The sequence below is a fragment of the Pseudonaja textilis genome, chromosome 1, assembly GCF_049901715.1.
Source record: "Pseudonaja textilis isolate UNSWEBS1 chromosome 1, rPseTex1.2, whole genome shotgun sequence".
In the NCBI taxonomy this organism is placed as follows: domain Eukaryota; kingdom Metazoa; phylum Chordata; class Lepidosauria; order Squamata; family Elapidae; genus Pseudonaja; species Pseudonaja textilis.
In genome coordinates, this window is record NC_141990.1 from 5,740,685 (window position 1) to 5,767,818 (window position 27,134).

At 44.9% G+C, this 27,134-nt stretch overlaps 1 protein-coding gene across 6 annotated transcripts in view; it reads left to right on the forward strand.

Moving 5' to 3' along the window:
- BCAS3 (BCAS3 microtubule associated cell migration factor) overlaps nt 1–27,134 on the forward strand; it is a 604,042-nt gene that overhangs the window by 128,404 nt on the left and 448,504 nt on the right. For all 6 annotated transcript variants that reach the window (XM_087924910.1, XM_026710222.2, XM_087924916.1 and 3 more), the window contains exon 13: nt 3,047–3,140. In XM_087924910.1, the coding sequence (XP_087781036.1) occupies nt 3,047–3,140 (94 nt within the window). The remainder of the gene's footprint in view (nt 1–3,046; nt 3,141–27,134) is intronic.

The following is a 27,134-nucleotide window of genomic DNA, read 5'->3' on the forward strand; positions in this document are numbered from 1 at the left end:
TCTTTTCACAGACAGCGATAACTGACCGGCCATTGACTTCCTCCCAAGCCATCAGGATCAGGGAAAGTGAGAGTACCGCTTTACACCCCACTTAGTGAGGCCAGGTTTACATCCAGTTCTGGTCAACACAATACAAAAAGAAACGGATGTGGAGACTCTAGGACAGGGGTGTCAAACTCAAGGCCTGAGGGCCAGATCCAGCTCACGGGGCCGGCCTGGAAATAGCAGACCAGCCCGCGGTGCCTCTCTTAGCAGAAATGGAGCTCGGGGGAGTTGCGCGTGGGCCGGCCTCCCTGCGCCCAGTTTTTTGGCCACGACGGACTCTCACGGCCCTCTGCCAGCGAAAATGGAGCTCCCTTTTCACCGGCAGAGGGGCTATCAAAGCAAATTAAAGAAAACAAGAGGAGAAACGTTTCCCCTTTTGCACTTGAGCAGGCAAGAAGGGACAGGAAAGGAGAAAGGGAAAGAAAAAGAAAGGAAGATGGGAAGAGAGCAAGGGAGGAAAAAGAAGGAAAGGGGAAGGAAGAAGGAAGGAGAAGGAAGAGGGAAGGGAAGGGAAGGGAAAGGAAGGAAGGAAGGAAGGAAGGAAGGAAGGAAGGAAGGAAGGAAGGAAGGAGATTATAATGAGAGTGGGGGAGGGTCTCAGGGAAATCCTGCCTTAGCACTTGGTCAGCACAGGTGTCTCTGACACAAGTCCTGTGTCCCGCCCACCCTCAGCCACGCCCATTTTTTTTCTGGAAATCCATTCGAGTTCCCACACCATGCAAAGTATGCCTTGAGCAGTGGGTTAGACTAGAAGACCTCCAAGGTATCTTCCAGCTCTGTGATCCTATGATTCTTCCTTGTCTTCCTCTGTACTTTATAGAAGATTTCTTTCTCTCCCTTTTCCCCTCCCTTTCTCTCTCTCTCTCTCTCTCTTTCTCTCTCTCTCTCTCTCTCTCCCTTTCTCTCTCTCCCTCCCTCCCTCCCTCCCTCTCCCTTTCCCCTCCATTCCCTCTGAACATAAGAATACCTTACCTTAATTTTTATTAAAGGAGCTCTGTTTTCTCTCAGGTAGAAATTTTCATTGCAGATTAATGGCTCTGACTGAGCTGAAGCTCATATCAGGCTAGCTTGATGCTGGATTCCATTAAAAAGAGAAGAGCCACCAAGGTTACCCGTTGGTGATAGCTAGCCTTTTCCCTGTGAACATTTGACCTTAGCTAGAATATCTTAGAGGTGCTTTTACGTGTGTCAGGAGTGTGTGTTGTGAGTAGTCCTTTGTGCAGTGGTGGGTTTCAGTTGTTGTTTTTTTACCACCGGTCCTGTGGGCGTGGCTTGGTGGGCGTGCTTTGTGCACGCGCAGAGGGTTTGCTATTGACCTTCTCCTGCCATCCTGCACCCTCCCCGTATATTCAACAATTGATGCGTGGCAATTCGCTGTGCTGGGCGAAGCAGCTGAGCTTCAAAATCAGGAAATAAAGGTCAGAATAGAGCCGGGGCAGGTAGGTAGGCCCAGCAGCTGATTGTCGGAGCGAACCAGTATGCGCACAGATGATCCTTGGAGTTACTGAACCAGTAGAATACCACCACTGCTTTGTTGTGATTATACATCTTGCAAAATGATGATATCTCTGTGTTGGGCTGGATAGCCAGCCATAATGTTGTCCAAAAGTATCACGTCTAACCTGAAGGAGGCTTAGGGAAAACGCCCCCCACTAATATTAGATTTCTGGATTAGCCATGACGATTAAGACAACTAGTTCAGTGAATATTTATGGCCTCAATGAATATTCAGTTCAATCAACAGTGATCCATTAGATTCAACCTCAGTCGGATGGCCAAGTGGATAATGCTGTTTTTCACACAACACAATGTCCCATCAACTGCATATACAAGGGCAATTGCCCGGCGCTGTAAGAAAATGAGGGTTTTGCCCCGATAATATTAGCTATTTGATTAAAGAAATGTCTGCAAGAAAACAGCCAAGCTCAGGGAGCTCCAAGGACCCCACAAGAGATCAACACTCCCACCCTCACTGATAGGCCAAACCACTTGTATGTAAAGAGTGGGCGAACCTCACTCCCTTCTAGCCCTGATGATGTTACCTAGTTGGGCCATGAAACGTCTGCAAGAAAACGACCAAGCTCAGAAAGCACTGAGGAGCCCATAGTACAGATTCGATCAAAAAATTCATTTTAAGTCTCGATTAGAGATCACTCGCCCTGGAGAAACTTTAGGTGGTCAGTAAGAGTTAACACCAACTTGAAGGAGAGGTTGTGCATGATGTCAGATTCCTCCTTCCGACAAGTTTGAGTTAGTAAGAACTATCGGGGAACTTGGTGGGTTTGGCTTTTGTAAAAAATAAAGTTAACTATGGTGATTTCATGGCAACATGAAATGCTACCCAGGCCTGACCCTCCTTAGTGCCTTTACCACACCTAATTGACTCCAGTGGAAGATGCTTGAGCTGGTGGAAGGAGGCCCTTTGCTAGCAGATGTCGTTTTTCTTGTGCCTAATGATCTTTATGGGGTGGTGGGGGGGTGTCACTTCTTATCTGGATGACTTAAGAAAGGAATACTTTATTTATTTATTTGCTTGTTTGTTATATTTGCATTCCACCATTATTATTTGTACAAATAACTCAAGGGAGCAAAGATATTTAACATACCTTCCTCCTCTTATTTCCCTACAGAAATAACCTTGTGAGGTAGGTTGGGCTGAGGGAAAAAGGCTGGCCCAAAATCACTCAGCTGGCTTTCATGCTTAAGGCGGGACTAGAACTCACCATCAACTTTCATGCTTAAGGCGGGACTAGAACTCACCCTCTCCTGGTGATTGGCCCAAAGTCACCCAGCTGGCTTTCATGCCTTAGGCGGGATTAGAATTCATTGTCTCCTGTAATTGACGCAAAATCACCCAGCTGGCTTTCATGCCTAAGGCGGGACTAGAACTCACACTTTCGAGCCTGGTGCCTTAATCCTTAGAATTCCTGGTCTTCCAGTATAATGAAATCAAATGTAAGTTGCTCTGCTGACCTTCCACTCTCTGTGCTATGATACCCAGGTGCTGGTGAGCGAGGACTCCGATAGTGACGGCATCGTTGCTCACTTCCCGGCCCATGAGAAGCCCATTTGCTGCATGGCTTTCAACCCCAGCGGTAAGCATTTTTTTTTTCTGGCAGTGCATTATGGATCATTTCGCTTGTTAGAAATCAGGCTGAAATCTTTCATGGAGTTTGCTTTGTCAGCCAGCTGAAATAGTGGTTCAAAATGGTACATCGACAGCAGAACAACCTTCTCTCTTGCTTTGATTCTAAATACACAGGCCACATTTCTTATCGGATCTGTTCTGACCACCCACTACAACTCCGGCCATCCTGATCCCAAAAAGAGCATCCGTTCCTTTTAATTGCAGATAGTCCTACTTACGACCATAAACAGAGCCCAAAATTTCCACTGCTAAGCAAGAGAGTTGTTACGTGAGGTTTGCCCCATTTTATGACCTTTCTTCCTGCAGTAGTTAAGTGAACCACTGCTGTTGTTAAGTTTAGTAACACAGTTGTCCCAGCGGTGCTTTTTTCAAAAGGCAACTGGACTTCCCCCCCCACACACTTTTGAAGACGTTTCGCTTCTCATCCAAGAAACTTCTTCAGTTCTGACAGTTGTTAAGTGAATCTGGCTTCCCCCCACGGACTTTGCTTGTCCGAAGGTCACAAAAGGGGATCACGTAACCAGGGGTGGGAATAAGTTAGCACTTATTCGCTAGAACCGGTTGTTAACATTCTAAGCAGCTCGGAGAACCGGTTGTTAGAAGAAATTACTGGCCTAATCCTGTAAGGAAGGCAGGAAGGAAACATTCTGGTGTTGCTTACAGAAATTGCCTCTCCGTTAACCCTTATTACATTCTTGGAAGGACTAGACTTCCTGTCTCAGGAATGTCTCTGGAGTTTTTTCCCCCTCCTTTGTTGGTACTTTGCTTGTGTGGAGTGACCAATCAAAGTTACAGTGGCACTGAAAATAGTGACTTGTGACCATTTTTCACACTTACGACTGTTGCAGCATCCCCACAGTCATGAGAGGCCAGGCAAGGAGATGCGTGCCTCAATGTGAGTGATATTGAATTGGCCACATCCAGCCAATAACATGACAACCAAGCCATGTCCACCCAGTCGCATGACCACCAAGCCACACCCACCAACTAAGCCATGCCCACAGAACTGGTTTCAAAAAATTTGAATCCCTCCCCTGCACATAACCCTAGGACACTGCAACCGCCCTCAATACATGCCAGTTGCCAAGCATGTGAAATTTGATCACGTGACCACAGGGATGCTGCAACGGCCATAATTGTGGGAAGCAGTCATCGGTCGCCTTTTTCAGTGCTGTTGTAACTTCAAACGGTCACTAAATGAACACTTGCAAGTCTAGCACTAGCTGTATGTTTGCAAACATTGGGAAAATCTACTATATTGGGAACCACCTGATCGGTCTTGACCAAAGCTATTAAGCAAGAGAAAAGGGAACGATCCTTCTGAGGGCACCCATTTTCTCCAACCACATTTAGAAAACGGCAGCATTAAATTTACATCGGGTCAAGATGTCACCGCCAATAAATGTAGGAAATGGGCATTAATGTACTTGAAAAGTCAGGTAATTGAAGGTTCCTCTTCTCTGTCATTTCCCATTTGAAGAACAATCTGCCTGCCTCCCTTGAAAAATTTACTTGATTTCTTGAGGTTTGTGTAAATATTCTCCTAAATTTAATACCACTTATCCTTTTCCACTTAAGGCTTAACCTGGAGATGTAGCTCAGATGTCTGTTCTACTCCAATTTTTCCCCAGGTGGGAGTGAGGGGGAAGCCATCTGAAAGTGGTCTTTGAAGCCTCAATGGCAGTCGGGTTGCCTTCTCTCTTCTTTTCTCTTCTTTTTTCTTTTCTTTTCTTCTTTTTTCCCCTCCTCCTCTCCCCTCTCCTCTCTCCACTCTTCTCCCCTCTCCCCTCCCTCTCTCTTCTCCCCTCCCTTCTCTTCTCAGCTGGATAAGGCTTGTGGGCAAGCAGTCTCCATACTGTCTCTCACATGGACTGGCTAACTTCTTGATTGGCTTCCTATGTCATACAGATAATTCTTGATTTACAACCGCAGTTCAGCCCCACACTTTTGTTGCTGAGTGGAACTTTTGTTAAGTGCATTTTGCTCCATTTTACGGCCTTTCTTACCACAGTTGCTAAGTGAATGATTGCAGGTTTTAAGTTAGCAACACGAATGCTAAGTGAATCCTGGCTTGGGGAAGTGAACCCAGCAGAATGCCGAACAATCTCAGTTAATGTATTAATTCAAACGATTTTAACTTGCTGTTTCCTGCAGTGGCCACTCTCACAGGGACTAGAAGAATTTAATTTGCTACGAAATTCAGTCAAGCAACTTTACTTTCGGGCAAAAGAGCTAAAAGATGGAGGAGGAGGAGGAGGATATTTTTTTAAAAAAGCAAATAAGATAGTATAATAAAGCCAATTATTTTCACAGCAGCCTATAGAATTGGTTAGGTGAAGCAGTTGGCCCAGATCATCCTGTGCTTTGGTAGGCGAGGGGAGAGGGAATCAGAACCCAGTTCCCTTGAGGCTGAAGTTCCTACTACTCCTAGTAGGCTGTTAATACTGGCTTAGACCACCTAGTGAGTCGAAAGGTGCTTTAGCTCATGGTGTGCCAGAAGGCCATCTAAAGTTCCCAAGAATGTTCTCCTACTTGAAGTTTTGCAAGAAATAATTTAAACCTCCCCCTTATTTAAAATGGTCCAAACAGTTTACAAACATTGAGGATGCTACAGTGACCTTGATAAAAACACATCTGACCTGCAAATGTAAATCCTCAAGCGTTTCGTCAGAGGCAGAGGCGCCTTGGGCTGCAGATTGGGAGCTTCTCACAGACGGAAGGAATCTGTCCCATTGGGGGGTGGAAGTGGGGGGGCGGGAGAAGGCTGATTTAGGAGTTTATGAACTGGCCTCCAGGCAATTAATGTTGTAGGCAATGATCTGTCCAGAATATTCTCTCTCTCTCATTCATTCTCTCTCTCTCATTCTCTCTCTCTCTCTCCTTCCCTCTCCCTCTCTCTCTCCTTCCCTCTCCCTCTCCCTCCCCCCCCCCTCTCATCTTGATAACAAGAAATAATGGCTAGATTAAATCAGGCTACATTAAACTGGTGTAGACTCCAGTCTGCAGGAACTGGACAGATGACTTTTAGAGTTGTTGAATATATATACATACATTATCGAAGACTTTTTAAAACTGGAACCGAACAAGCTGAAGATCGGCTGGTCCCATCTGTGTGGCTGAATGAGTTGTTGGTTTTGTGTGGTTTGCCAAGTCTGCAGATCTAGCAATTCTTCACAGTTCTGCTACTTTCCCAAGTAGGCTTTGGCCTTCCCAAGAAGAATGAGCCATTTAAGGCTTGCTCTAAATGCTGGTGCTACTCAATCAGTGGTAGTCTTTTCATTTTCTCAGTAGAGGAGGCTACGTTGCATCAAGAGAATTCCATTTCCCTCTTAAAAATAACAGTTTCTCATTGTGTGATGTGTCTAATGACACATGACAAGCTTGCACCCCCAGTTAATCTAGGCCACCCCCTAAATTTGGGGTATGTGTGAATTCTGGAAGTACCAATAGATGAGAATATTTGCAGCTCAGGGTTGAACCGTGGAGTCCTTGGTGTTCTCTGAGCCTTGTTGGTTTTTTTGCAAATGTTTCATTACCAAACTAGGTAACATCAGCAGTGCTAGAAGAGAGAGGGGGAAGTGTGGGGGAGGAGAAGGGAGAGAGGAGGAGGACTGTGGGGTCCTTGATGCTTTCTGAGCTTGATTGTTTTTTGGAGATGTTCCATTACCAAACTAGTTGACATCATCAGAGGTAGAAGAGAGGGATAAGGAGGAGGAGGGGAGGAGAAGGGGGAGAGGAGGAAGGCTGTAGGGTCCTTTGTGTTCTCTGAACTGTGTTGTTTTTTTTGCAGATGTTCCATTACCAAACTAGGTAACATCATCAGTGCTACAAGGGAGAGGGGTTTGTAGAAAGGAGAAGGAGGAGGAGGAGGACTTTGTGTTCTCTGAGCTTGGTTGTTTCCTTGCAGAAGTTTCATTACCAAACTAGGTAAATGAAACTAGACACTGTGCACCCGCTGTGCTGGCTGGGGAATTCTGGGAATTGAAGTTCACACATTTTCAAATGGCCCACATTGAGAAACACTGGCCAAGATGGAGCTGGGTTTTAATCAGTTAGTCTGCAGGCTTTATCATGGGAAGTGGCAGAGATTCCCCATCAGAGTGTCTTCTCTGCATATTAGAACATCCAAACGTTTGTTCTTTTACCAGAAATGGTCCCATATGAGTGAATGAGTCCCTCTCTCAGGGAGCTGGGTAGGTCAAATATATATAAAATGATTAAATAAATAAAAGAAATACATTTTGACTCATGAAGCCATTTCAACATAGATTATTAGTCTTATCCTATCTTTTTGCCAATGTCCTGGAAACTCCTGCCTTTTACTATCCTAACCGCTTGAATCTGATAGGATGTATTTTCATCTGGGAATGTGGCATTTATGAAGTGGTCACTATTGATGCCTGTTTAACTAATGTCATTAGCACTTAGCCGTCAGCAATTGCACAGGCTCTAAAGACTATTTTCATAGATTGTATAATAGCGCTCTCCAAAACAATGGGGTTGCTTGTTAAAAAGGTTTTCAAGTGACTTTTGGGAAGTCCATAAATAAGACATAACCTTATTACGCCTGATTACTTGTTTGTTTGTTTATAAAATAGGCTGGGGCAGCTAACAATCGGAAACACTATCAAGGCAAAAATTAAACTTAGAATAACTTTACTGTACTTTAAATGTATACTGATCGGCATACATTAAAATGAAATCTCATTTCATACAGCTCTCAAAAAGTTACCACCTCCAATATACATTACATAAACACGACTAAATAAATAAATAAAAACAGTATTATGCATATAGCCACATACTATATATTACATGACACAGAGAAATAACACATAGTTCAGATGTATATGGCGAGAAAACCAAATCTTGCGAGTTTACCAGATGGACGGACTAGGGAACAAAGCTGTTACAGGATCTGGTAGTCCTGCTAGAAATACTTGGAAACCTCTTCCCAGAGGGGAGCAACAGAATCAGACCATGAAGTAGGTGTGTGGGGTCTCTAACGACGCTTTGAGCTTTTAAGGAAATTGCCTGAGAAGTGCTATGCTGCAGATAGTAAAGTGGTAAAAAGCATAGCTTTACTTCTTCGATGGATACGGTGCTCTTCAGTAAACTTGTTCTTACTTGCAATTTAGGAGTAATTAATGCCGGCTTGCTTTGAAGAGCTGTTGCGATGATACTGACAGGCCCAAAAGACCAGCCCTACACGTTAAGATTCAATTTATTTAATTCATTTATTCAATTAATTTATTACTAAAAAAAAAAAAAAACCATGCACAGGAACCTTCTCAACTTAGCACTTGCCAGGCATTAGATGAGAGTCCATGGAACTCAAGGGAGGTTGGGCTTAGTCCACTTGTGACTACCTAGGGATTCTAGGCTGATTCTTCTTTTGACTCCACCTCCAGGTTGTGCCACTCCAGAGTGCTGAAAATATTTTGAGATATTTTTTATTTATTTAAAACATTGTCCTATCTCTAAATGGCATGGGTCCAGGGTATCTAAGAAACCATCTTGCCCGAGTAGGACTAGTCTGCCCCACTTGCTCCAGCGGAAGGAGCCTGCTGCGGACCCCGTCAGCCAAGGAATTCCAGCTTGTCAGGATCAAAAAAAAAACCTTTTCTGCTGTGGCCCCTGCCCTCTGGAATGTTCTGCCACCAAAATTGAGACATGCTCCCACCCTCCCAGGGAAGGGAGTCAATACCTGTTTTTTTCTAGAAGGGTGAGGGGTTTGCTCTCTATTTCTATAGAACTGGCTCGCCCTGTTAGCGTTGGTAGGGATGTTATTGGTGCTTCCTTTATTAGGCTGTCACCTATTGTTAATTTGTATGTCTAAGTTGCTATTTCCTTGACTTAAAGAGCAAGCCATTTGTATATAAACAAAGAGTAAGTATTATCAAGAACTGATAATATTACCAAGATGGGTCATGAAACGTCTGCAAGAAAACAGCGAAGCTCAGAGAGCACCAAGGACCCCACGCATAGACCTGGATCTAGAAAGTTCTACTTTAATTTCCTACAGGGAGGCTATGTAGGATATGAACCTGTTGGTTTTTGATGCCCCAGTTAATTAATCCAATGAGCATTTTATAGTATGTTTCGCCAAAGTCTGTCCCAAACCTGGTTTAAGTTCTGCGGGAAATGACGTAAGCCAGATGTAAGCCGCAGTGGCTCAAATGCAACACTGCTGTCTACTTTTGCTGATCACCAGCTGACAGCAGTTTGGCAGTTTGGGTCTCACCGACTCAAGGTTGACTCAGCCTTCCATCCTTCCAGGATGGGTAAAATGAGGATCCAGGTGGTTGGGGGCCATAGGCTGACTCTGTAAATCACTTAGATAGGGCTGTAAAAGCACTGGGAAGCGGTATATAAGTCTAAGCGCTATTCTGTGGTGTCAGGCTCACTCATGCCAAATTCAGTTTGTAGGCAGGATGCTCAACTCTTTTAACTTCAGAAGTTGCGGGTGGTCCATCACTGAAGGTTTTTAAGAAGAGACTGGACACCCATTTGTCAGAAATGGGATAGGGTCTCTTCCTTGAGCAGGGGGTTGGACTAGAAGACCTCCAGGGTCCCTTCCAGCTCTGTTGTTCTGTTATTCTTGTCACATAGGGGGCAGCCTATGGATCTATTCTTAGTGCCAAATTAAAGTATGTCCTTGTGAATCAGCCAGTCCAACAGCTGCATGGAGTCTGTTTTTCAATTTCCCACTGCCTTTCTTGTTTAGTTCACATTTAGTTCACGTTCAGCTTGTGACGCCGAGGTCAGAATTAAAACAGACATTTTAATGGCAGCATTTATAACACTGGCAACTCTTGTCTCAGCACCGCGCACTGGACCAGGGGATGGTATGGATGGTGCAGAACAGCCCCATCAGACATTAAGTACAACTGTTTCCTGAATCTCCTTGCCCCCTGTTTCCTCTCACCAGGACTACAACATCTGTCAATCGCACAACTGATTAAAAAAAAAAAAATCTCACAATTTGAACTTTGGGATGACGTTAGCAGAACTGGCTCCAGTCTTTGAAAGGGGCCCTGGATGGAGAAGAATAAAGGGGGTGTGTGGACATGAAAAAGCATAGACATCTCCATGGCTTGCTTTGGAATATTTTATTTTTATGTATTTTATTGATTTATTTGCATCTGGCCTTTATTATTATTTTTACAAATAACTCAAAGTGGCAAACGTATCCAACACACCTTCCTCCTCTTTTCCCCCACAACCACCACCAACTTGTGAGGTGAGTTGGGCTGGGAGTATCTTGGCCCAAAGTCACCCAGTTGGCTTTCATGGCTAAGACAGAACTAGAACTCACTGTCCCCTGGTGATTGGCCCAAGTGACCTATCTGGCTTTCATGGCTAAGGCAGAACTAGAACTCACTGTCCCCTGGAGATTGGCCCAAGTGACCTATCTGGCTTTCATGGCTAAGGCAGAACTAGAACTCACTGTCCCCTGGTGATTGGCCCAAGTGACCTATCTGGCTTTCATGGCTAAGGCAGAACTAGAACTCACTGTCCCCTGGAGATTGGCCCAAGTGACCTATCTGGCTTTCATGGCTAAGGCAGAACTAGAACTCACTGTCCCCTGGAGATTGGCCCAAGTGACCTAGCTGGCTTTTCATGGCTAAGGCAGAACTAGAACTCACTGTCCCCTGGAGATTGGCCCAAGTGACCTAGCTGGCTTTCATGGCTAAGGCAGAACTAGAACTCACTGTCCCCTGGAGATTGGCCCAAGTGACCTAGCTGGCTTTCATGGCTAAGGCAGAACTAGAACACTGTCCCCTGGAGATTGGCCCAAGTGACCTAGCTGGCTTTCATGGCTAAGGCAGAACTAGAACTCTCTCTCTCCTGGTGATTGGCCCAAAGTCACCCGGCTGCCTTTCAAGGCCAGGACAGAACTGGAACGAACAGTCTGAGGTTGATTGCAGGTTCAAAAACTTTTGTTTTAACTTCTGTGTCAACCAAGGGGCAGACGTTTTACCATCCCAAATATCCATCTTCTCAAAGTCTCCTCCACTGGGTTTGTTTTCCCCTCTGCTACCATTGGATATAAAATCTAATCTGCTGATAAGGATTGCCCCCTTGTCTTTGCAAATCAGTCAGCCAGGGAAAAGAACGGGGCGGGGGGGGGAGGGAATTGGTGCAATTTAGCCTCACATCGCCGTCTTCCGTGTACTGTCATTTTTTTCCCCCAAGTTCCTGGCCCATTTGCCATTTTTAGTCCATTAAATACGCTGCACACAATGGTTCTCACAGGAGTTGCGTATGCCTTGTGAGCTGTTGTGTGTTGAACGAAAATGTGGACAATGCCTGTGAATTAACTCTTTTTTTTTAACATGAGAGGCCAGTACTGGCTAATCCTTCCTGTCGTCACCCGCTGAAAGTGAGCATGCGTGCCTGCACCCATAATGCAATGCCCACACTCTCCCCCCGCCCCGCGCATGGGCACACGTCTCCCGCATGTGCCCCGCCCCCCACGCATGCGCAGCAGAGACCCGAAAATCAGCTGGCGGGAGGCATGCACGCATGCACAGTAGAACTGAGCTAGGGCGACGGCTCGTGTGCCCGCAGAGATGGCTCTGCGTGCCACTTCTGGCACACATGCCATAGGTTTGCCATGTGCCAGTGATAGGCAATCCTCATCCTATGACTGTAATTCAGCCCCAAAATTTCCGTCCCTAAGCAAGGCGGTTGTTAAGTGGGTTTTGGCCCCTTTTACCACCTTTCCTGCCACAATGGCTAAGTGAATGACTTCAGTTTAGGGGATTAGGGGAATGGAGGCTAAAACATATGAAGAACGGTTGCAGGAACTGGGTGTGTCTAGTTTAATGAAAAGAAGGACTAGGGGAGATGTGATAGCAGCCTTCCGATATCTCAGGGGCTGCCCCCAAAGAAGAGGCAGTCAAGCTATTCTCCAAAGCACCTGAAGGCAGGACAAGAAGCAACGGATGGAAACTAATCAAGGAGAGAAGCGACCTGGAACTAAGGAGAAATTTAGAACAATTAATAATAATCAGTGGAACAATTTCCCTCCAGAAGTTGTGAATGCTCCATCACTGGAGGTTTTGAAGAAGAGATTGGACAGCCATTTGTCTGAAGTGGTGTAGGGTTTCCTGCCTAGGCAGGGGGTTAGACTAGAAGACCTCCAAGGTCCCTTCCAACTCTGTCATTCTATTATTCTAATTGTTAGTAACAGGGTTGTTAATGAATCTGACTTCCTCATTGGCGTTGCTTCTCAGAAGTCTGTCACATGACTCCAGGACACTGCAAAATAAATACATGCCAGTTGAAATTTGATCATGTGACCACAAGGCTGCTGCAACTGTCATAAGAGTGAAAAACGCTCACAAGTCACTTTTTTCAGTGCTGTTGTAACTTCAGATGAACACTAAATGAGTAGTTGTAAGTTGAGGACTACTTGTCAGCTCTTTCCAAAGCTTGTGGCTTAGGCGGGGAAGCATATCCGGGACTGACTCCAAAGACTCTTCCTCAGCCTTACATGCGGGAAATTGAACTGAATTTCCTCGCTTTTCTGTGAGCAAAACTGCCCCTTTGTCATAAACCCTGAAAGGATCCTGTTTAATTTCGTGTCCAAATGAGAACTCTTTAAAAAAGCTTTTTGCAGGCCTGTGTTTAAAATCCTGAGAAGACATTTTGTACAATCCAGATTTCAATAGATTTATAGGCGCAAGTGACCGAAATTAGAAAAATGGGGGAGTTTGCTTTGTGGCTTTGCAGTGAAAATTCCAATTAGGGTTGGCTATTAAAAGGTGGATGCCTGCTTTCCATGGGGACTGGGCACTTGCAGTCTAAGGGAGATGGCCAAGAAAAGGCTCTTTTCTATCAAATTCTTGTGTATTTAACTAGCTGACTGCATATCTGAAGATTTTAGGGTTGCAAGACTGTCAGGCAGAACAATATGCATCACCGAGGAATTGTTGGTTTGTATCCCACCTGTATCATTTTTACAAATAACTCAAAGTGGCAAAACATATCCAGCACAGCTTCCTCCTATTTCCCCCAAAACAGCAACCCTGTGAGGTGGGTTGGGCTGAGAGTGAGAGAGACTGCCGCAAAGATATCCAGCCGGCTTTCACAGGTAAACCCGGACTAGAACTCACCATCTCCTGTTGATTGGCCAAAATCACCCAGCTGGCTTTCATGGCTAAGGTGGGACTAGAACTCCTATAAACCTCTAAGTGGCCTCAACTACGCTCTGAAAGGATGCAAATGACCAGCTCTCTGCAAGGTGTATAAATCCTTCCATTCCTCACCATCCAGAGCAGAAGAAGCTTCTTGGATGAGAAGCGAAACGTCTTCCAAAGACCCGAGGACACAGATAACCCTCCAAGTGGCCTCAACAACACTCTAAAAAGGATGCAAATGACCAGCTGTCTGCAAAGAGTATAAATCCTTTCATTCCCCCCTGATCCGATCAGAACAGAAGAATCTTGGATGAGAAGTGAAACATTTTCAAAGAAAAAATGAGAAAGTCCAGCTGCCCCTTGACAAGCACCTTTGGGACAACCAAGACGTGGATGGTTGAGAATCTCCATAGATGACTGGGACTCACTGTCTTCCGCTTTCTAGCCTGATGTCTTGACCACTGGACAAAAACTGTCTCTCTATTATGATGGGGCAAACATCTTTGAAGGTGGTGGCTGGAGCAGGAAGGCCAGGAACAGCTTTAAATCAATGCAGTCTTGAGAAGAGAGACCAACAGACGTCCTGAGTTCAGATTTATCCTAAGCAACATAATCAGCCATTAAGGTAGCAAATGATAAGAAAGATTCTTGCCCCTGCCTTAAACCCCAGGAAATTGTTGCCCAACTGTAGAAAACCATGCTACTTTATTTTATGTTATTATTGTATGTTATCATTACAGGTAGTCTTTGACATATGACCACAATTGAGCTTAAAGTTTATATTGCTAACGGAAACATTTATAAAGTGAGTTTTGTCCCATTTTACTACTTTTCCTGTCACATTGGTTAAGTAAATCACCGCAGTTGTATTAAATTTGTTACGCGGTTGTTAAGTAAATCTGGCCTCCCCATTGACTTTGCTTGTCCGAAGGTCGCAAAAGCTGATCACGTGACCCCGGGACACTGTGACCGTCATAAATATGAACCACTTATCAAGCATCCAAATGTAAATCAGGCGACCATGGGGATGCTGCAGTGGTTGTAAGTGTGGGAGATGGTCATAAGTAATTGTGGTAATGCTAAAATGGCTGTAAATACAAGGACCAGTTGTAAGTCACGTTTTTCAGTTCCATTGTAAGTTTGAACAGTCACTAAATGAATTATTGTAAGTTGAGGACTACCTGTATCCCTTGTAGGGTCATATTTTGGAGACCTGAAGAGGTGAAGCAAAATGTTTAGCCTCCAAAATTAGGAGCCACCTCAGTGCAAAAGGCCACCTAGTCAAAGACTAAAGCAGCATTTTTGTTTGTCAATTGCTTACAAGATAATAGGTATAAGTAAAAACATAGTTATGAATACATGGATACATATAAGAAAAAATAAAAGAAACAATGGGACAGGGACGGTAGGCACGTTGATGTGCTTATACACGCCCCCTACAGACCTCTTAGGAAAGGGGTGAGGTCAATAGTAGACAGTCTAAGGTTAAAGTTTTTGGGGTTTGGGGAAGAAACCACAGAGTCAGGTAGAGTATTCCAGACATTGACTGTTGCTGAAGTCGTATTTCCTGCAATCAAGTTTGGTGCGATTAACCTTGAGTTTGTATCTATTGTTTGCTCTTGTGTTGTTATGGTTGAAGCTGAAGTGTTAATTGACAGATAGGACACTGCAATGTATGATTTTATACACGATACTTAGATCGGACGGAAGGCGGCATAGTTCTAGATTTTCTAGGTCTAGAATTTCAAGTCTGGTGGCATAAGGTATTCTGCAACGAGTAGAGGAGTGGAGAACTCTTCTTGTGAAATATTTCTAGACTTTCTCAACTGTGTTAATATCAGATACGTAATGTGGGTTCCAGACTGATGAGCTGTATTCGAGTATTGGTCTAGCAAATGTTTTGTATGCTCTAGTTATTAGTGTAATATTACCAGAGAAGAAGCTACGTAAGATTAGGTTAACAGAACTCTTAACGCCTTTTTGACTATGTAGTTACAGTGGGCTCCAGCACTTAGATCATTTGAGATGAGTATTCCAAGGTCCTTGACGGAGTTTGGATCATCAACAAGGTCTTGACTATTCAGCCTGTATTTTATTTTCTGATTTTTTTTTGCCAATATGTAAGACAGAGCATTTATTTGTTGAGATTTGAAGTTGCCATTTGTTTGACCATTCTGATACATAGTCGATGTCTTTTTGAAGGGTAGCAGTATTGTCTGTGGTATTGAACAGCTTTACATCGTCAGTGAAGAGAACGCAGTTGCGCTTAATATGATCACAGAGGTCATATATGTAGAGTATGAAGAAAGTTGGTCCTAGAACACTGCCTTGAGGGACACCACTGTTGATAGGTACAGAATTTGATAGGACGCCCCCAATTTTGACCATTTGTTGTCTGTTTGACAGGAATGCTTCTATCCAGTTATGCAGTTGTCCAGAAATACCATAAGATTTTAGTTTTAGGAGTAGTTTGTCATGTACCACTGAATCAAAGGCTTTACAGAAGTCTATGAAGTCTATTGCTTTTCCCTGATCAAGTTGTGTAGTCCATATGTTTTTGCAGTGTAAGAGTTGCAGATTACAGGATAGTTTTTTCCTGAAACCAAATCGTTTATTGTAGGTTGTTTGTCTCTAAGTGGAGGATTATGGATTGGTTAATAATTGATTCCATGACTTTACAGGTGACGCAGCATAAGGACATTGGTCTGTAATTTTCAACTAGGCTGGGGTCTCCCTTTTTGAAGATGGGGATGACTGTGGCTTGTGACCATAGGTTAGGCAAGGAGCTGGTCCTGAAAGATTTTTCAAAGATTATGCTTCGAGGCTCGGCTATGGCAGTGGATAGCTTTTCTAAGAAGTAGGGCCATATTCCGTCCGGTCCAATAGATAGAGATGGTTTTAGATTGTGTAGTGCTTTTTCAACATTTTGTATGTCTGCATGTGTGTGGCAGAGCGTTGTAGATCCAGCCTGGCAAGGAAGGAAGGTCTGGAGAGTTGGAACACATGATGTGGTTTGCATTGCAAGTGGAATATACTCATTTAGTTTTCCAGCCATTCTGACTTGTTGCATGGTCTTACAAGCGAGGGTTAAAACATCAGCTCGGTATCCAAAGCAAATTTTCCATCTTGAGCAGATCGTAGAAGAGTCCAGGCTTTTTGGCAGAGTCCACAAACTTACTGAAATTTTCATTTTTGATTTATGTAAACTGGGATTGACTTAGCTGCCGTCTTTCTGGAAGGGAGAAGTAGTCAGGTTTCTCTCAATATCTGAATGGTTTTACAGATTAACAGAGTTGGAAGGGACCTTGTAGGTCATCTAGTCCAACCACCCGCCCAAGCAGACCCTACACCATTTCTGACAGATGGCAGTCCAGTCTCTTCTTGAAAGCCTCCAGTGATGAAGCTCCCACAACTTTTGAAGGCAAGCTGTACCATTGGTTGATTGCTTTCACTGTCAGAAAATTTATCCTTATTTCCAGGTTGAATCTCTCCTTGTTCAGTTTCCATCCGTCATTCCTTGTCTGGCCTTCAGGTGCCTTGGAGAATAGCTTGACCCCTTCCTCCTCTCTGTGGCAGCCCCTCAAATATTGGAAGATGCTATCATGTCTCCCCTGGTCCTTCTCTTCACTAGACTAGCCAGGCCTAGTTCCTGCAACCATTCATCGTATCAAATCATCCTGGTTGCTCTTCTCTGCATTCTTTTTAGAGTCTCAACATCTTTTTATAATGCGGTGACCAAAACTGGATGCAGTACTCTAGGTGTGGCCTTACTAAGGCTTTATAGAGTAGTATTAGTACTTCACTTGACCTTGATTGCACCTTCTGTTAATGTTGTGTCAGGCACAAACAATCAGACTCCACCTGTGTAGAGTTCAAACTAGCTACTTTATTGTGCTATGCTTAATCTTTTCAGACTGGCAGATTCTCTCGGGAAAGACTAGATAAGGCTCAGAGGCATGGTGAGTCAGCTCTTGCCCTCTTGTGTTTACCTAACAATTCTCAGGTAATTCCCCATTTCATCCTCTTCCTGAATGGGATGGTTGCTCTCCAACAGTTGTTGATGAGGAATAAGACAAAAATATGGTAATACAATTATATCTATTTAGTAGCTGGTGAGATTCAGGTGGACATGTGTTTATCACAAACACGTTTAAACTCAGTTACTGACAGTTGGCCCACGACCTCCGCTGGAAATTGGTTTCAAGCTTCCACTCCTCTTTCTATGAAGGCACACGTTCTAATTATACTTTTGAGCTTCCCTCCTGTCAGCTTGAGGTTATGACTCTGTGTGTTCTTGATTTTGGCTTAATGTTGAAAATACTGTCTTCTAGAACCCTATGCACACCCTTAATATATTTAAATAAATCTTATTCAGCAAGGTAGCTAGGAGAGATGACATAATCCTAGCTATCTACCACTAAATTCCAGCTTTCCTTGAAAACCTGTAAGTAGCCAAAACTTTTTAAATATTTTTGTTAAAAGATTTCCATTCAGGCTTTATTATCTGGGTCTAGTCTTTGTGGCACAACATTCAGTTGCGAAAATATGAACATCCTTGTTTTTTTAGTCTTTAAAGCTTCATTGGGGACACGGTGGCTCAGTGCCTAAGATGCTGAGCTTGTCAGCAGTTCAAATCCCTAGCGCCACGTAACAGAGTGAGTTCCCGTTACTTGCCTCAGCTTCTGCCAACCTAGCAGTTCAAAAGCATGTAAAAATGCAAGTAGAAAAATAGGGACCCCTTTGGTAGGAAGGGAACAGTGTTCTATGGGCCTTCAGCATTTAGTCATGCCGGCCACATGACCACGGAGACGTCTTCGGACAGCGCTGGCTCTTCGGCTTTGAAACGGAGATGAGCACCACTCCTTAGAGCCGGAAACAACTAGCACGGATGTGCGAGAGGAACCTTTCTCTTTAGATAAATGCCATTTTAATTTGTGAAAACTGACTTTGGGCAGGGATGTCCCTAAATCTGAAAGTCGGCCCCAGGATCCAGCGACACAAGCCACTAAGAAGCAAAATTGGTCTCAGTCTGGTCAATATCAGAGAACCTCACATGCAGAGAGAGAGAGAGACAGCGGTTCTTCTGTGGCTCATTTATTGATTGGCTTTTGAATGAATTCAATTTTTGACGAAAGCTGAAACTGCAGTAGCAGAAATACCTTCAGAGTTATCGGGTACGCCTACTAGCTTTTGAATATTTTTCAACAATGGAACTTGTGACAAGGAACTTAATTAAGAATATAGCAAGTGTGACCTGACTGACAACAGCTATGTGTCTTCTTTGGTTGTATGAGAAATGATAGCCTCGTCCTGATCTAAATTATTCAGCAGTTGGATGCCCCGCTCCATTTCACTTTGGGTTGCCACTAATCTAGTGCTGTTGTCCATGAATGCAGGGGGTCTTTGACTTACAACTGTGACCAGAATTTTGGCTGTTAAGCAAGGCAGTTGTTAAATAAGTTGGGTCCAATTTTATGACCGTTTTTGCCCATGGTTGTTAAGAAAAATCACTGCAGTTGTTAAATGACTCGCATGGCTGTTAAATAAATCCAGTCTCCCCCATTAATTTTGCTTGCCAGAAGCCAGCTGGGAAGGTCGCTAATGGGGATCACATGACTTTGGATGCTGCAATATCATGAACAAGTGCCCAATGCCCAAATCTTCATCATATAATTGTGGGGATGCTACGACAGTTGTAAATACAAGCACCAGTTGCAAGTCACATTTGTCAGTGCCATTGTAACTTTGAAGGGTCACTAAATGAATGGTTGTATGTTGAGGACTGCTGGTATGTGTAATCCCTAAAGATTCCAGAACTACAACTTCGTTTTTGAGAGACATGCTTGGGTTTCTACCTAACAAAGCAAGTGGAGTTAAAATGAAAAGTCAGGAGAGGACAGATAGTCCTCAATTTACAACCATTCATTTAGCGGTGGTTCAAAGTTACAATGCCCTGAAAAAAATGGCTTATGACCATTTTTCAAAGTTACAAACATTGTAGCATCCTTGTGGTCTCTTGATCAAAATTCAGAGACTTGCTAACTGGCATGTATTTATAATGCTTGCAGTGTCCTGGGGCCATGTGATTCCCTGTTGCAACCCTCAGACAAGCAACGTCAATGGCGAAGCCGGATTCACTTAACAACTGTGTTACTAACTTAACTGCAATTATTCACTTAACAACTGTGACAAGAAAGGTCATAAAATAGGCCAAAACTCACCAACTCTCTTAGTTACAGAAAGTTTGGGCTCAACTGTCATAAGTCGAAGATTACTGTAGTTGACAGAGCATAACATACATTACAATAGAGCTCAGTTAGCGAACTATAACTCGAACTTTAAAAACAAATTATTTTTCCCATCTGTATCATCAAACGTGGCAGGTTATATGTAGAAGGAGGGTGGAGTTAAGCTTGTCATCAGCTTAAGAGTTGCTGTGTTCCCCTAAGCTCAACCTTTCTTGACTTCCATTGACCCTTATCTGGTGCCAATTCAATATTGAACTTTAGTCGACCAGGTTCTTGTATATAGGCTTGAATCAATCTTATTTACTGCAACCTTTTGAATGGTCCTGTTTCTTTGCGCCTGACATTATGCCATAATTCTCGAGAACAAAGTTAAGATTAAGGGGGTGGGGGGCTTCATGTGGCTATTTGTGCTGTGAGACACATCCCTGCGTGAAAAGAAGCAACTTTTTAATCATTATCCTAGCTGTTGTAGGCCAGTGGTTACATGCCAGTTTAAAGCCAGTCGTGATTATCCGCATTCAATGAACTATGGTTGAATTTGACAGTGTAATGGAGAGGTTCCTTGTAAATTCTTTGTGCTTGTGTTATAGAACTGCTGCTGGAGTAGGCTGATTACTACTTCCAGTGGCAGAAGCAATATTTCAGCCTTCAATTTTTAATGCCAAAGCTTAACCCGGAGCTATAAATGTTACGATGTGAGTTAAACATTAGTACAGCAGGAGATAAACATAAGTTCTTGTTTGCCACTAGCATTTCTTTCATAGTTTCTTTCGCTCAACTGCACTGGTGTGAATAGAATCAATTCTCTGTGTTTCTTTTTTCTCCCCTTTCTGGAAAAATAATAACCTTTTTATTCTTTCCAAGCCAGTGGAATGTTGGAAAGGATTCTTGTAAAAGGGTTGCGATACAGTTGGTCAGCAGAATCTAAATATTAATAAAATTCACATGTCTCTTTGATTGTTTGTAATCTTTGGTTGGACGAAATGGGGCACCAGAGAGCAAATGGTTTTTGAACCAATGGACCACAAATGGGCTAATTTACAGAATGTGCCCCAAATCCTAGACCCGTGACTCCCACAGGACTGAAATTTGACAAAGTTGTGGCTGCTTCAGTCACATGGTGAAGCTTTTCAATGTTCTCTGCCAAGTAGGAAAGTCAATGGGGAAGACAGCGGAAAGTCGGGAATCGCTTCTGTTCTCACTGAAGTTTTTTGCTTGCTTGTTGTTCAGCGGTGCTATTCAGCCGGTTTGCACTGGTTTGAGCGAACCGGTAGCAAGGATTTGGCGTGGGTCGCCGAACTGGTAGTAAGTTCTGGCTGGCCACGCCCCCGACCCCGTCATCCAGTTGCCGCTGGCTTGCTTACCCCGCCTGCCCGATGCTCGCTCACCCCGCCCGGCTGACGCTCGCCCCTTAAGGTATTTCTTCCCCCCCGCCTCCTGTTCATCAGCTGTGCCAGGATTCCCCTTGCTGAACCCCAGGAAGGGGAAAAAATGGAGAGAGGGGTACAGCCCCCCCGCTCCATATTTTGCCTTCCTGAGCCCCAGAGGAGCTTGCTGGGAGCAAAACCGCTCCCCACCATGAAGCTTGCCTGAGGCCCAGAAGGCCCCCAAAATGGGTGGGGGGTGTGCTGTAAAAAGCAAAAAAACAGAACCCCACACCCACCCAATCACATGGCCATTCCCACCTAGCCACACCCACCAAGCCACGCCCACAGAACCAGTAGTAAAAACGTTTTGAATCCCACCATTGTCGTCGTTCTTCTGTTTCTCTTTAGGTAAGAGAATACAGTATATTGGAAACCAACGATCCAACAAGTCATGGGTCTATTGATTTGATTTTTATCCCGCCTTTAACTACTTTATAACTCAAAGCAACAAACATACCTGATAGTCCTTCCTCCTCCTGTTTTCCCCACAAGACTTTCGACTACATAGGGATTCTAGGCTGACGCCCCTTTTCACGCGGCCCGGAGGTTCTGCCACTTTTCTCCCCAGAGGACCATTGGTACAGAGCACTTACCAATGTATTGGCGAGGTGCTGGAGTTATTCTGTAACGTCCGCAGGTAACCGTGGGACCTGATAGGGGTTGATGATGAGAGCTGGTTTGCTGTTACGGTTAAGCCCTCAGACTAGAAACCGGGAGGTCGCGAGTTCTAGTCCTGCCTTAAACCCAAAGCGTCAAGCTTGGGAAATCAGGCTTCCAGGCAGTTCCAATGAATGTACAGGTAGTTGTCAACTTACAGCAGTTCATTTAAAGTGACCATTCAAAGTTACCACAGCACTGAAAAAAAAGACTTACGGCCATTTTTCATATTGATGACCATTGCAGCATCCCCAGGGTCACATGATTTACATTCGAACACTTGACAAGTGATTCACATTTATGACGGTTGCTGGATCCCAGAGTCATATGACTCCCCCTTTTGTGACCTTCTGACAAGCAAAGTCAATGGGGAAACTAGGTTCAATTAACAACCGTGTTACTAATTTAAGAACTGCAGTAAGAAATGTGGCAAGAAAAGTTGTAAAATGGGGGCAAAACTCACTTAACAAATGTCTCACTTAACAACCTAAATTTGGAGCTCAATTGTGGTCATAAAGAATCTGAACTACTAACGGTCAAAGCAAATTGGCGGTTGATCAGAGTCAGTGGAATTCAGGGTGGATTGGACTTAGATCTCTTGTGGACACGAAGGGACTCGAGACCGATGATGTGTTTGACTCCTCCCTCGGGCTCAGCCTGGTCATCTCCTACACCGGGAGACCTTGGGCCAGCCCCTTTCTCTCAGCCCTAGAAAGGAAGCAATGGCAAACCACTTCTGAAAAAAAAAATTGCCAAGAACACAGCAGGGACTTGTTCAGGCATTCTCCAAGAATCGGAGGTGGAAGGGAAGAAAAAGGGTGAGGTGGGGGACAATGGGTAAGTCCTAAGCTTGGCATTAAATCATATGTTCCCTTGCAAGTGTTCTTGCGCCAACTCCTCAGGCTGCTATTTAAACTTGAGGTGTTTAAAAAGCTGTTTGGGATTTGGGTTTGGAGCCGGGTTGACATGGAAACTTTTAGAATAACTGTCTTATGCCTGCTTTACTCTGTTGCAAAGGTGAAGCAACTCGTAGGACTGGAGAGATTAAAATGCACTTGGAAAGACCCTCCAAAAAGCCCAAGGTTCAAGGAATGCCCCTTCATTGTAATTTGGTCAATAATTTATCTTCCCATCTACAGGCGTCACCCCGCTGGCCAAGACTTGTGAAATGTGACACATCTAAATTTTAAACAGCAATTCCTTCTCTGGCTCCAAGAGAGCGAGCTTTTCCATCCATTAATAACAGGGAAAATTAATGTTCGGCCTGCAGTAAAACAGATTAAACTGTGTGCCCCCTGAGGATGGCTGACTGCACCTTTAACAGAGCCGAAATTCCTCTGGTTAGTTAAATGTGGTCTATTGAAATACGATGGTGGTCCAGGGTTAATCGTTAAAGAAATCTAAATTGGAATTTTCTCCCTTGGAAGTCTTTTCTCATTTATCCGAGTCCTCGGGCGGGTGGGGGGGAAATACCTCGTCATGACTGTTGAGGAGCCTCACAGATTTAATAAGCTCTCTTCTGCTGTGTTTCGTTCATATTGCACGGTATAAAACTAACATTGTAATGAACTCATTGTTTTGGATTGGCGTCGATGTGTCTTTGCAGAAATGGAAAGTGGATACGCTCAGCGTGACTTGATTTACAGTCGCAGCTGAGCCCAAATATTTTGTTGCTAAGTGAGACAGTTGTTAACTGAGATTTTCCCCAGTTTATAACATTTCTTGCCCTGGTTGTTAAGTGTATCACGGCAGTTGTTAAGCTAGTACCATTGTAGTTCAATGAATCTGGCTTCCCCGTTGACTTTGCATGGCAGAAGGTTGCCAGAGGGGATCACATGACCCCCAGGACACTGCACTTGTCATGAAACATGCCAGTTGCCCAGCGGCCAAATTTTGATCACGTGACCATGGGAACGCTGCACCGGTTGTAAGTATGAAAAGTGGTCCTAAGTCATTTTTTTTCAGTGCCGTTGTAACTTTGAACAGTCACTAAACAAATGGTTGTAAGTCAAAGACTACCTACCTGCAAATAATATACTTGCATTCCCCACCTCCAACCTATTATATGAATTAGCCTCGGTGGTGCAGTGGTTAGAGTCAGTGGTGGGAATCAAAAAATTTTACTACCGGTTCTGTGGGCGTGTCTTGGTGGGCGTAGCAGGGGAAGGATACTGTAAAATCTCCAGTTAGAAGTGGGATTTGCCGGTTCTCTGAACTACTCAACATTTCTGCTACCAGTTCTCCCAGAACTGGTCAGAACCTTCTGAATACCACCTCTGGTTAGAGTGCAGTACTGCAGGCTACTTCTGCTGACTGCCAGCTGCTTGCAATGTGGCAGTTCGGATCTCACTAGGCTCAAGGTTGACTCAGCCTCTCATCCTTCTGAGGTGGGTCAAATGAGGACCCAGATTGTTGGGGGCAATTGGCTGACTCTGTACACTGCTTAGAGAGGGCTGTGAAGCACTATAAAGAAGTATATAAGTCTAAGTGCTCTTGCTATTATATGAATTAATATGAATGCTATATGAAGTTGTCACAGAGAAGAGTGACCTATTCTCCAAAGCCTTGAGGGAAGGACAAGAAGTAACAGTTGGAAAACCAGTAAAGAAAGATGAAACCTGGAACTAAGGAGAAATTTCCCAACTGTGAGAAGAATTGATCAATGGAAAACCTATCCAGAGGTGGTGTGTTTCTGATCTGGAACTCCATAAACCCATCATGTATCCATAAGTTGTGGGTGCTCCAACATTGGAGGTTTTTAAGAAGAGATTGGACAATGATTTGGACTGAAATATTACAATGAAATATTTGGTCTGAAATATTCCTGCTTGAGCAGAGGGTTGGACTAGAAGACCTCCAAGGTTCCTTCCCGACTCTGTTCTTCCAGTACCTCTGACTAGCCTGTTTCTCATCTTCTGGTTTGATCTTCACACCTCAGTCTTGTTGGCCAGGAATTCACACCTCAGTCTTGTTGGCCAGGAATTCACACCTCAGTCTTGTTGGCCACCTCAGTCTTGTTGGCCAGGAATGAAAGTCTTGAAGGGATCATATGTGCCAATGTCACCATGGCCTCTGCAGGCCTTCAAGGGCACGGAAAGTCCCCCAGGAAGCACCCAGAGTCCCCAAGATGACACCCAGTGTCCCTGGAGGACCTCCAAGGACGGTGGGTGGCTATGTCTGTTCTTTTTCTGATCTAGACTAGAGGGTGCCAGCTTGTCTGGGTAGAAGGTGCCAATCCTACCAGGTGGAGAAGCGGACAACGTAGCAAACATATAAATGAGAGTGTCAAAGTGTCTTCAGGGTTCTCCTTTGCTATAAGGGAGGCCCATCTTTATTCAGCTGAATAAACACGTAAATCTTATCGAGGTAAATACAGGGTTACAGCTTCCAGAGAGCCTCTGGAGCCTGGGCATTGAGGTGGTATTCAGCAGGTTCTGATCAGTTCTGGAGAATCGGTAGTGGAAATTTGCAGTAGTTTAGAGCAGGGGTCCCCAACCACTGGTCCGGGGACCGGTACCGGTCCGTGGAACAGTTTCTACCGGGCCGCCGGTTTGCTGGGCGCCGCCATCTTGTTTTGATGAAAAAGTACTTCCGGTGAGCTTTTCCGGGTAGAAAGCGGCGTTTGGGTGATGAAAGAATCCTCGCGCCTTAGTTTCATCGAGGGGGGGGTGGCGGCTTCGAACAAAACTAAGGCGCGAGGATTCTTTCAGCACGCATGGCAAGGCGAGCCGAACGACCGTCCCGAAGCCGTCGCGAAGCCCATCGACACAGGTACAAAGGAGGAGTTGAAGGTGGCGGGGAGAAGCGGGGGACGGCTGCCTGGCCGGTCGCTCGGCTTGCCTTGCCATGCGTGCTGATGCCAGTACCGGGCCGCGGATGATTTTGTGATGCCGGTACCGGGCTGCGGCACAAAAAGGTTGGGGACCACTGGTTTAGAGAACCTGCCAATCCCACCTCCGACTGGCCCTCCCAATCCCATCTCTTCTCTGCCTCCCAAGTCCCAGCTGACCGTCTGGGTCTCCTTTGGTTGCCCTGCACAGGAGAACGGAGCTGGAAAGCAGGTTAGTGGGGTGGGGAGGGAATGGAGATTTTGCAGTATCCTTCCCACCAAGCCACGCCATGCTCACCAAGCCACGCCCCCCAGAACCGATAAGTGAAATTTTTTGAATCCCACCCCACCATTGCCGGGAAGCCTGTTTTCGTCCTGGAGGCTCAAAGGAAGCCTCCGGAGCCAGGGGAGGGCAAAAAGGCACCCCCTCCCGCCATGGTGCAAGGAGGCTGACCAGGCCACGCCCACCATGGCCACGCCCACCCAGCAACCTGGCAGAGAAACCAGTTGGTAAAATTTTTGAAGCCCACCCTGGACTTGGTCTTTCTTTATACTCAAGCCACACTTGAAACCAGCAAAACAGTCTAACTGCATTGCAAGGCAAGGCCCTAAATTAATCATATCTTGGGAGAAGAGCTGCCGGCCCTTTGCACAATCCACTCATCAACCTGCACGTTTTTTCCCCCCCGAAATTAGATAATTCTGTATCAGAAACCCTCTCCGTTGTCCCCAATGCACCAAGAGCGGAAATGTGGCAGGTTACAGCGAGCCAGGCGAAAAACAGCCACTCATCAGGAGGTGTCGGCTTCTGCGGGTGAGAATTTTGGGGGGCCGAGGGCGACCTCTCATTGCTAACACAATTAATTTGAGTACTTCCTTGGCATACGAAGATGACGAGGGGTCCGGGGGCTAACTCGTACGATGAACAGCTAAGGGAACTAGCAGTGTTTAGCCTAAGGAGGCGAAGGCTTAGAGGAGACACGATAGCTGTCTTCCAACACTTGAAGGGCTGCCCCAGAGAAGTGGGTGGTCAGGCTATTCTCCAAAGCACCTGAGGGCAGCAGGACGAGAAGCAACGGATGGAAACTCCTCAAGGAGAGAAGCAAACCTGGAACGAAGGAGAAATTTCCTGACAAGCAAGAACAATTAATCAGTGGAATGACTTGCGACTGGAAGTTGTGGGTGTTTCATCACTGGAGGGTTTTAAAGAAGAGAATGGACAATCATTTGTCTAGGATGGTATACAGGTAGTCCTCAAGTTAAAAACCTTCATTTAGTGACCAAAGTTATCATGACACTGAAAATAGTGACTTAGGGCCATTTTTTTTCACATTTCCTATGGGTGCAGCCGTTCCCGTGGTGACGTGATCAAAATTCGGTCACTTAGCAACTGGCTCATCTTTATGACGGTCGCAGTGTCCCGGGGTCACGTGATCCTCTTTGGCGACAAGCAAAGTCAACGGGGAAGCCAGGCTCACTTAACAACCGTGTTCCTAACTTAACAGCTGCAGCGATTCCCTTAACCCCCCCATGGCAAGGAAGCTTGTAAAATGGGGCAAAACTCCGAAGTGTCTTGCTTAGCAACACAAATGTTGGGTTCAACCGTGGTCGTAAGTTGAGGACCACTTGTAA